Consider the following 10962-nt stretch of genomic DNA (forward strand, 5'->3'; position numbering starts at 1 on the left):
ATCTGATCCTCCGTATGTCTTTTTTACTGCAGTGAGCCTCGATGTAGCCAAACTCCGTCAAGTATGTCATTGTTTTTTATGTCGTATTAGCTTCGTTGTGTTGATGCATTTTGACGTGCTTCAATTTTCCGCAGCAACACGCAGCAAACTTCCCCATTTATAGTTGCACATCGCTTAAGATTTGTTGTTGCGCGTTTGCGCAGTGTGAAGGAAAGAGGAGACCAGCTGCACAGGCAGGCTGCGAAATGAGAAGTAGGTGATCGGTATCGGTAAAAGAGACAATGATCACCGATCACCACTTTTTCACGAAAATCGGCCCGATTATGATCGGTGACCGATCGATCGGGGTACAATTTGCATTTAATTTGCAGCCTGGAGGAAAAATGGCTTCCTTTTCCAGCAGAACTGAACCTGGATGCGGTTACGGTTATTGCGTCATTCCTTGCCAGTCTATCTCCAAATCGCCTTGTGACTCATGTTGACATATTTTGCCTCACTGACAGCACATTACTGCTCTCTGCCTATGAGAAAGACACAGTGTCAAATTTCTGTCTTGATTCAGTGTAAAGCAGGTCAAATTTGCACTCAGTTTGTGTTTGTTTTGCCTGCAGACGGTACTTCCCGTTGATGAGAGCCTCACTGAGTCGATGGGAGCCCGGATTAAATACGCCTCACTGTCTAAAGACAGCCTACTGCGCTCAGGTGAGACTTCACTGACTTCACAACAGCAGACAGATTTAAGCATAAGACACCACAAACGGCGTGAGGGAAAAGCTAGGCCAGGAGCACAGAGTACCTACAGGAAACAAGGTAACCAAGTCACAGAGAGCTGCTAGGTGAGGGAATGGAAGCTCCTCAGTGTTGTAGTTACATGCACTGATTTAGTAAGGATTATTGTGTGATAAGAATAGGTGCTGGCGCACTTGCGAAACCTGTCAAACTGCATTACGATGTGCATGTGAAACAGTGTTTGGAGGAACCATGTCCAGGATGTACCGCTTCCCAACCACTGACGGAAAGCACCTGCGCGTCCTGGAGCAGATGGCAGAGAGCGTCCTGTCCCTCAACGTTCCTCGGCAGTTTGTCAAGCTGCTGCTGGAGGAGGACTTCACCAGGTACTGAACGCCAGCGCTGCGACGAGCCATTAGTTTAGTTATTGATTATTCTGACGATTAATCAGATTTTTTTAAAAAGTGGGATTTTCTTTAGACTTTTCATTTAAGCCTTTTTAATACAATACTAGAAACACATAAAAAGATACATATAAACAAATATTTTCTATTTTTAATTGAAACATTATTGCCTAAAATGCAATAACACAGCATTCCTTTAGGGAACTCTTAATCATTTGTAGTAAAGGATGCATCTGCAGCTAAAAAACATGAAAAGCTCAACCCATTCTGCATGACTTAACGTCAATATAGCACGCAGCTGACGTATTGACTTGAGAAGGTTCATATTTGCAGACAAAGGATTTTTTTTTATCTTACATGCTAAATGTATGTATATGTTTTTCAGTTTTGACTTGAGTCCGTATACTCGAGTTAACGATTAATCAATTACTAAATTAGTTTACGATTATTTCAATAATCACTTAATCACAATTAATACGATTAACCATTTCAGCCCTACTAAACATATGCCTGAGAAATCCGCAGTTTCAAGCTTCTCAGAATTTCATTTTATTTATTTCCGTTCTTGTTCTGAGGTTTCTAGTGTCTAAAATCAGGAAGTACAGTCGTAACAAACAAACACAAACTTAAGAAATTGAAACCTATCTTTGCATAAACTGCAGGAAATATGCAGCGTTTTTTACTGATTTAATAAATTTGCTTCAATCTTTAAATTTTTTCAATTTTGGGGAGTTGAATCAGTTCTGGGATACTACTGCAACATTAAATGTTGCAAAAGTAAGGCGCCACCATGTATATTCTCCAGCACCAAAATATGATGAAATATGCACTTTGACGTAATTTCTATTGAGTCTCTTATTCATTCATTCATTCATTCATTCATTCATTCATTCATTCATTCACCTTAAATATCTCTGCAGGGTGTGTGAGCTGGAGGAACTGGGAGAGTTATCACCCTGCTGGGAGACTTTGCGACGGCAGATCGTGTCTCAGTACCAGTCCATAACACTCACATATCAGGAAACGCTGTCTGACCTCAACAGCTACAGAGGTCAGTGTCTTCACGGCTCTCCAAACGTTGGTCAACAAGTAAAAACATTAAGCTTTCTCCTTCATGTGCTCTTGGCATCAGGTCCCTCCTTCAAAGCTAGCAACCTGAAAGCAGACAGAAAGATGGAATTCATGCCAACCAACCTCCATGTGCAGAGGATGAGGGTGCAGGACGAGCTGGGCTTCAGTAAAACATCTGTTCTTGAAAACATTTATTCTTTCGTGTGCTGTCCTTCCCTCTGTAATCGGTCATCTGTTTCATTGCAGAGCACACCTACGATGTCATAACAATCGGCGCTCCGGCTGCTCATTGCCAGGGATTTAAAAGTGGTGGCCTCAGGAAGCTCCTCCAGAAGTTTGAGGAGGCCAAGAAACAGTAAGTTAACGTGAATGTAACACAGACTTCATACAGGCAAAATCCAGATAAAAGTCATGTTTTTTTTTTCTTTACCTTGTGTTAATTTTTCTTTTCTTTTCTTTTTTTACTCCATTCATACTTCAGTTTTTATTTCAGATCCTTCCAATCAGCAAATCATTGGCCTGCTTTGATTTTTACATACAATGCACTGTTTCTTTGAAATAATTTATTGGCTTTCTTCTTACTTTGTTTCTGTTACTGTTTTTTTTTTTTATCAGCGTTTGTGAGGAGGGATGGTGAGTTGTTGCCTTAATTTTGCTTGTTTTCATTTCACAATTTGTATCTCACTGCTACAATGGAAAATTCCAGGTTATGGCTTGTTTACAAAAAAAAACATGAAAACAATAAAGAAACTGAACTATTTGTCTTAAAACGTGAGTTTCAACAGGTCAAACTGAACTCGCACAACTTTGACGTATCTTTAGACATCCTTTCCGAGAATTTACAATCTCCACCGATATGTTTATATTTTGCTCTTATTTTGAAAAGCAAAAGAGAAGCCAGTTTAATAATTCATTAAAAGTCCATGCCTCCTGGGTGGTTTTGAAGTAAATGTGACAAGAGTGCATCTGGCTGTGCTCCAGCGCTGCGAGGCATGTTTACAAAGCGCCACTGCAAATTAAATTTCTTTCTTCACGTCCCATTTGCGAAGTGTGCCATGCACATAGCAAGCATATTTTTCTTGACACAAATTATCAAAAGTCTGTGGAAAGAGAAAGTTCCTCTGTTAAAATGTCTGAGGAGGACAAATGCACCTTAGAAAATGCTTAGGTGCATTTTCTAAGCTTCAGAATAGTAATTATTATGAAGGTTAAAGCTAGGACACAAGCAGTCTTCCTAATGCCATAGTTGGATGTACTGGAGGTAATTTTTTCAAGTGGTAGTTACCACTGCTGTAGATTTTCTTATTTGTGATCAGAATCAGATTCAGAAAGGTAAGATCAAAGGACGACCAATCAAAGTTATTGCAGCAATATACATCGGTTTGATACTGAGTTGTCGAAGGTTTTAAGACGCATGGTTCAGCTGGTCATGACAAGATCGGTGCTTAATTTACTTCATTTAACAGGCTATGAACTGCAATTTTCAAATAACACCGCCTTGTGCCACCACACAAACTGTTAATGCTTTTAAGTTGTCAAACCCAGAAATCACATAAAATGGCATCACTTTATCGAATTCACTGAAAATGTCAGTTCACAAAGTTGTAAGTTGGCTGTTTGTTCAAGTTTCTAATAAAAGCTACTTGGAAAAGATCATTTTTAGAACTAATTCTCAAGTTGAAATGTCAGCGGTATTTCTCTCTGCTCAGAACATGTTAAGGCACCATCTGCAGCAGGCATGTGCATGTAAAAGCTGTATCATTCTATAAAGTCTTATTTGACAAGTCAGTGGCATCCCTCTCTCCTGTTCTGGAATCAGATCTTCTTAAAATCAGGAGCTGACGTCTTTTCTTTAGAAGTGTAGAGCAGAGTGTCGTCAGCGTATGGTTTGGTAACGATCTTTTCTCCCCGGCAGCAGCGCTCTCTCCAGCTCACAGTCCATCGTCTACATACCCCAGGACATCGTCCGAGCCAAAGAGATCATCGCCCACATCAACACGCTCAAAACTCAGGTCAACTACTATGCTGAGAGGCTTTCCCGAGCCGCCAAAGACCGATCGGCTAGTGGGCTGGAGAGGACGCTGGCTATCCTGACGGATAAGGTACCACAGGGCAGTTTGATTCAGGAGTTTGCCTCCATTTATTCCACAAACTAAAAGCGATATTTTCTCATCGAATGATGTCAGACTCGTCAGCTCGTGACTGTGTGCGACTGCAAACTGCTGGCTTCGGCCATCCAGGCTTTGAACGCGGCGCGGCCCGAATACATTGCCTCCAAAGCATCGCCTACCACCGAACCAGAACAAGTGGTCCTCCGCAACGATCAGGACACTTTGCTGGCCAAGTGGAGCGGCTGCAACAGTCGATCTTCTCTGCATGTGGACTGGTACGAAGAGGAGTGGGTAGGTCTTAACAACATTCCTCAACGTTTTCTCGTTATTATTATCAGCTCTTTTTGGTTTTCTCTTCACATCCGCCATATTTTGACTTAAAGTCTTTTGTCTTCTGCCCAGGAGAAGGTTTGGGTCAATGTGGACAAGTCTCTGGACTGCATCATCCAGCGAGTGGATAAGATGTTGCAGAAAGAGAGGAGACCCAGTAGCAGTAGTCTGGACAGTACCCATCATGATCTGCAGGGTGGCGACAGTAAAAAAGGTGCTCCTGTTCACCATTTAAGTTTTAGCTCTAACATTTCTGCTTAATCTGCTCAGCTGGAATCAGTTTTCACCATCATACTTTATAAGAAAAAAAAACCCACAGGAATCGCTCAGATATTGGTGTAAATTGACTCTTGTGTATGTGACTACGAAAAGGTGAGGAAAAACGACGGGCTTTCTGGATCAACCCAGGAAGTTTATCACAGGACTCATTATCATCAGAACCACCATCTTCATCAGCACCACCATACTCTTCTTCTTCGCCTGCCCTCTCCTCATCTGCACGACCCCCCAGCCCCGAACAGGAATACTGTACGTTTCTGTTTCTTCTGCTTTGTTGCTCCGTTTTTTTTCCACAGAACCGCATAGAGGTCTCAGTCAGACGTTTACATCCACTCAGAATACTCTGCTGTGCAGTGTTTTGTTGACTCACCATCCAGAAACCAAGGCCCCCTTTAACCTCCCTTAGGGTCACCACTGGTAGTTAAAAATCGTCGACCCTATTTTTGTTTCAAGCATCTGAACATTCAAAGACAAACTAATATAACATGAGTGTATGTAAACCTCAGACTGAAACCGAACGTCTCTCACCTCCTCGTCTGGATGATGTTCTTCTATTTGATCGAGTCTCGTTGTTTAACCTTTGTCGTTGTCTACAGTGTTTCAGTCAGTAATTTAAATGTTCTGGACCATGGTCAAACATCTGCTCCAATTACCCCTTTAAACCAATGTGGAAATAAAGTGGAAGCCTTTGCTTGAGATATCTAATCGTATTCAGGCAGAAGAAGCTGCATAGTAGAATTTTTATTGTTAGATGTTTGACCCTGGTCTGCAGTGTTTTCTATGTGTGTCTCCTAATCATGCATGTTGCACCTTCACCCCTTCTTCCAGATGGAAGCCCAAGTGCAGAGGAGGCGTACCCAGGTAAGAGCTGCTGCCTCTAACTCTGAATTAATGTAGGTTTGTTTTTGAATAGTCACTTCCCATAACTTGTTCTGTCATTTGAAAAGTGAAAAAGACATACTGTGTAACTTGGCTTCTGTCGGCGCTTCTGCTTTCCTTGCCGTCTCTCTGTCCAGTCCGTTTCCATCTCTTAGCAGTCTATTTAAGATTCATTTCAGTTTCAGTCTTCCAGCCGATAACCTCTGGATTTTATTCTTGACTCCGTTCCATCTTTGCTCTTAGGTGAGTGGAGCGAGGCTCTGTACCCGCTCCTCACCACGCTCACCGAGTGCGTCGCCATGATGACCGACAAGGCCAAGAAGTCCATGGTGTTCCTGCTAATGCAGGACAGCGCCCCCACCATCGCCATGGACGTGTCGCTGCAGTATCGCCGGGATGTCGTCTTCTGCCAGACAGTCAGCATGCAGAACATGACTCAAGAGAGACTACTGAAAAAATATTTTTTTCCTCCTGTTCTGATGTCTGTCCTATGTTCCTTGCAGCTCACCGCCCTGATCTGTGGCTTCATCATCAAACTGAGGAACTGTCTTCGAGACAACGGTTTCCTGCGGCAGCTCTACACAATCGGCCTGCTGGCTCAGTACGAGTCCCTGCTCAGCACCTACGGTACGAACCAGACTCTATCAGGTTTTACTCATGACTTTTTTTAGCTGGATTTACTTCACCGAGCATCTCCTTGTGCGTCTAGGAGAGGAGGTTGCCATGTTGGAGGACATGAGCGTCGGCGTCATGGATCTGCGGAACGTCACCTTTAAGGTAAAAATAATACTACATAATATTTACACAGCAAAAAACCCAAGAAGTTTCTAGTTAATATATTTTAGTACATTTTAATTTGGGCAAAAAAAAATTTAAAGTAACTTTTCAGCAAGATATATAAGCTAAGTGAATAATTTTTCAACAATTCTAAAAAAAGAAATGTAGCAGTTCTAGTACTTTTTATATCTAAATTCAAGAATTATTTACTTAAAACAAGCTTGTATATTTTGCTGAAAAGTTACTTGTATATTAGTTTTGTCTTATTTCAAGATATTTGCATTAGAAACTATATAAAAAATACTTGACAAATTTGTGCATTTTTACAGTGTAATTTGCATGCAAATAATCTAAATTAAACGAGAAGATTATTAATATTTTTTTTATTTTGACTCAGGTCACCCAGGCAACCGGCAGCTCCGCCCCTGACATGCTGCCGATCATCACGGGCAACAGGGATGGCTTCAATGTCCGCATTCCGCTGCCGGGCAGCATGTTCGACGCGTTGCCGCGGGAGATCCAGAGCGGAATGTTGCTGAGGGTCCAGCCGGTGCACTTTAACGTGGGCATCAACGAGCAGCAGACGCTGGCCGAGAAGTGAGACAAACTCACATTTTGTGCTCCAGAGACATTGAGATGAAGGGGGGGAAAAAAGAAACCTGAGTTTGTGTTTGTGCTGCTCAGGTTTGGTGACACATCCTTGCAGGAAATCATCAACGTGGAGAGTCTCTCCAGGCTGAACTCGTACTATGAACAGTTCAAAGAAGTTCTTCCTGAGGACTGTGAGTTCGGAAAAGCTTCTTCTTCTTCTTCTTCTTCTTCTCCTGTATCGTCTCAGAATATGAGAAACGAAAGAGTTAAAACTCCTCCAACCCTCCTTTTTTCCACCCAGGCCTTCCCAGGTCCCGTTCCCAAACTTGCCTCCCTGAGCTGCTGAGGTTTCTGGGCCAGAACGTCAACGCCAGGAAGAACAAGAATGTGGACATCCTCTGGCAGGCGGCCGAGGTGATGAAAAACCTCTTAATGCAAAAGGAAGGAGGAATGTGCCTGTTGAAACTCAAACCTCTTCGCTTTTCTGCTTTAGATCTGCCGCCGACTGAACGGCGTCCGTTTCACCAGCTGCAAGAGCGCCAAAGACCGGACGGGAATGTCGGTCACTCTGGAGCAGTGCCTGATCCTGCAGCATGAACACGGCATGGCGCCGCAGGTCTTCACGCAGGCACTCGACTGCATGCGCAGGTAGGAGAATCAACCTGTTCTGTTGGGCTGTAATTCCAGTATCACTTGAACTCTAAGCTGGAATCTGATTTGTCCTTATTTAATAGAAAAAACAAAATAAATCTCAGACAAAAAATGTGTAAACTTTGTTTCTAACTGGCAGATTTATTGTTTTTGCCACAATCATCATCATTTTTTCCTTTGTCATCCTTTTGTCCATCGGCTACCAGTAATAACTAGTGACCTGTACTTTGTTTTAGGTTTGTATTGACTGCAGGAATGAGGGCCAACTAGATTACACAGATTGAAATTAAACCATAGAAGCAAGATGTTACTAAAGTATACTTTTACTGTTACTTTTCGTTGGACATTTGAGGTGCACAACTAAAACTGATTTTATTTGCAAACACATTTAACTCATTTCTCGAAAGCAACTGTAAAATTTCTCCAAACTCCACAGAAGTGTGTAAGTTGTTTACAAAGAACATAAGCTAGTTGTTCTTTACTGTCTGGTGAATTACACGGCCAGGCCAGATGAACCAGTTACACAAGATTCAAATTGTGTAAATTACAAATCATGTCATTTATTTCTTGAGCACCTTACAGTATATAACACCAGAATTAACCACACTGTGCAATAAACAAGAGCTAGCATTTTGTTAATTAGCCGCTAATGTACAAAATAACCAATAAAAATTACTAGCATTTTAGTGAGCTTAAAGCTAATCTCCCAAAACAACCTGTGGAGCCCCCTAGTGGAACCAGGCCCATTGCTATTCTTGTATGTTGATGACTTGGGAGAATTTTCAGACTAAACTCAGTTAAAATTTGTGAAATTAGCCAATTTTACAAGTTGTTGAATCATAGCAGTTACATTCTAAAGCATCAATAAAGTCTCTCCAAACTCGGTAGGAATGTGTAATAATGGTAATTAATTTCAATGAGTTTTTTCTTCTACCTGAAGCAAAAACAATTCTCCAAGGTAGCTTAGTGGAAAACATATGAAAAATCTATTACTACTGCACATTTCCAAAAGAATTTGAGTATTTTTTTTTTAATATATTTTAGAATGTAACCCCAATAAAACAAAGTCAGGGTAATGGATTTACAAGCTATATGTACAGACATGTTGAATAAATTAGAAAATACATCGAAGTCTTGTTTGTCGGATTGAAAGTACATTTTGAAAATAACCTTTATGCAAGTATAACACATTTTTAACCATTTCTGAAAATAGTTTTTTATTGGTCTGATGTAATATTCCAATTTAAATGGCAAGTTATCATCAGCTGTAAATAGAAATTATTATAATTAAGAGAAATAAAGGCTTTCAAAACTTTCTATATAATGTATAAAAATCACTTGGTGATAAGTTTCCTATAATAAATGGACTTTTCAAATGTATTCTAATTTATCGAATGGATCTGTATACAAATACGATTTCAAACTCAGGAAAATGAAAATGAGTTCAATCATAAGATACAAAAAAATAAAATATACAAAAAATTGTAAGTGTGAAAGCGGTCCTGTTTACCTCTGACAAAGGGTGAGAGAAAAAAAAAAGAAACAAGCTGAGCTTTTTTTCCCCCCGCTTGCAGAAATGCGATGCTGATTTGAGACAGGAGACAGAGCGACTGAGCTGCTGCCGCTGCTGCTGCTGCTGGTCGTTATTGATACTGATATTGATCCACAGCAAATGCGATTCCCAGCTTGTCTTGCCTGGTTGTGCTCCAAATGTCTCTGTTTGGTACAAACCCCAGAGACGCTCGCACCACTCTGTTTAAAGTCTCTCCATCTTTCTCCTTCTCCTCCTCACGTCTGCACGTGTTCCTCTCCTCCTCCTCTCCAGCCGGCCAGCATGAACTCAGATTTGATTTGACCCCGGGCGCATGTTTGACAGCAACAAATTGCCCCATACCCCGTAATGTTTGCATGCCCCGAGCTTCGCGCTTCTCCCTCCTCTTCCATCTCCATCCATGTCTAAAGAGAAGATAAACATGGTGAACCATTTTGCTGTTTCTTCTTTCCTTTCTTTAAAGAACATCTTTCCTAATTTCTCTTTTTTTTCTCTCCTCTCTTTTCTTCCTCTGCTTCCCGTCTCATGGTTCTTGTCGTGTAACTGCCTTATTTTCGCCGAATTGTGTTTTGTTTATCGATGTTATTGTTTTGGTGTCGCCTTGTGGGAGCTGCTTTCTGTCAACACATTTTTTTCCTTTGTTCTCACATCCCACTTATTAATTTGCCATCTCTCCGCTGGCATATCTGCGTGCCATCTGTTTATATCCCTTCCTCCTCATCCATCGCTCTCTTCCTTCTCTTTTGCCGCTCTACCTCCTTCCTGTTCTTCTTCCCCCTACACCGTGCAGCGTTGGGACGAGAGAAGCTGTGATCCAGAAGAACCTGAGCGGCTTGCTGCCAGTGCGCGACCTGCGGCTGGACCCCAGCCTCATGTACTCCCTGCCGCTGTTGGCGCTCAGCCCCAACCTACTGGTGGTGTGGATCTTCCTCAGCGTGGCGTATTTCTTGGCTAAAGTTCGCTGCAGCTGAGCCAGGCCTGGTCAGGGTTTTTTTTTGTTTTTTTTTCTTTCCTGAAACTGCAGTCCAGTCACACACTGTTTCACGTGAACGAAGGGCTTTCCACAACCCCCACTGGAGTTTCTTCATGGGAAAAAAAACAAAAACTGAATTTTCCTTCACTACTTTCTCCTCTTGCTGAAAGTGAGGCATCAGGCATCTGATTTACCATTTAAAGCTGCAGTATGTAAATCTATTATCATTTCCCAACCACAAACAACCAATCAGAGTCAGGAGGAGAGTCTTAGCGCTGTCAATCAACCCTGTGAGCGCACAGCTAAACATGCTAACCATGGAGAAACAACTTACCATTGCAGAAAAAAACGTTTATCCCCCATTATTGGTAGCCGTGCTAACTAGCCTTAGCACTAGTTAACATTTGCTGAGCAACAAATATAGAAAAAAATATATTTTGTTAAAGTTACATGCTGCTGCTTTAAAGTTTAATTTTTGTGTCTTATTTTCATATTTTCTCTCCTAAATGCTGCCATTCCTGTGATTGGTCACTAAAGTGCAGTGTTTTGTCTTTTTTTTTTTTTTTTTTTTTTTTTTTTTTTTTTTTGTTTTTTCACAAAAAAAAAAAGGGAAAG

The 10962-nt window shown here is 41.4% G+C and overlaps 1 protein-coding gene across 11 annotated transcripts in view; it reads left to right on the forward strand.

The window, feature by feature from the left end:
* Window positions 1–10962, forward strand: part of LOC106958016 (type I inositol 3,4-bisphosphate 4-phosphatase-like) — a 36324-nt gene that overhangs the window by 16336 nt on the left and 9026 nt on the right. The window contains exons 9-27 of one of the 11 annotated variants that reach the window (XM_015049667.1): window positions 612–702; window positions 968–1115; window positions 2054–2184; window positions 2266–2370; window positions 2451–2559; window positions 2820–2837; window positions 4120–4306; window positions 4391–4606; window positions 4718–4859; window positions 5018–5173; window positions 5753–5785; window positions 6047–6219; window positions 6307–6430; window positions 6513–6580; window positions 6978–7177; window positions 7265–7362; window positions 7473–7585; window positions 7665–7819; window positions 10165–10934. In XM_015049667.1, coding sequence (XP_014905153.1) covers window positions 612–702; window positions 968–1115; window positions 2054–2184; window positions 2266–2370; window positions 2451–2559; window positions 2820–2837; window positions 4120–4306; window positions 4391–4606; window positions 4718–4859; window positions 5018–5173; window positions 5753–5785; window positions 6047–6219; window positions 6307–6430; window positions 6513–6580; window positions 6978–7177; window positions 7265–7362; window positions 7473–7585; window positions 7665–7819; window positions 10165–10345 — 2448 coding nt within the window. In that variant the 3' untranslated portion in view covers window positions 10346–10934. Of the gene's footprint in view, window positions 1–611; window positions 703–967; window positions 1116–2053; window positions 2185–2265; window positions 2371–2450; window positions 2560–2819; window positions 2838–4119; window positions 4307–4390; window positions 4607–4717; window positions 4860–5017; window positions 5174–5752; window positions 5786–6046; window positions 6220–6306; window positions 6431–6512; window positions 6581–6977; window positions 7178–7264; window positions 7363–7472; window positions 7586–7664; window positions 7820–10164; window positions 10935–10962 lie in introns of those variants that run through there. The other 10 variants (XM_015049668.1, XM_015049673.1, XM_015049671.1 and 7 more) reach the window with 10 other exon arrangements.

Source organism: Poecilia latipinna, unplaced genomic scaffold, assembly GCF_001443285.1.
Source record: "Poecilia latipinna isolate Pla-1442-1.1 unplaced genomic scaffold, P_latipinna-1.0 Scaffold956, whole genome shotgun sequence".
NCBI classification, from domain to species: Eukaryota; Metazoa; Chordata; class Actinopteri; order Cyprinodontiformes; family Poeciliidae; genus Poecilia; species Poecilia latipinna.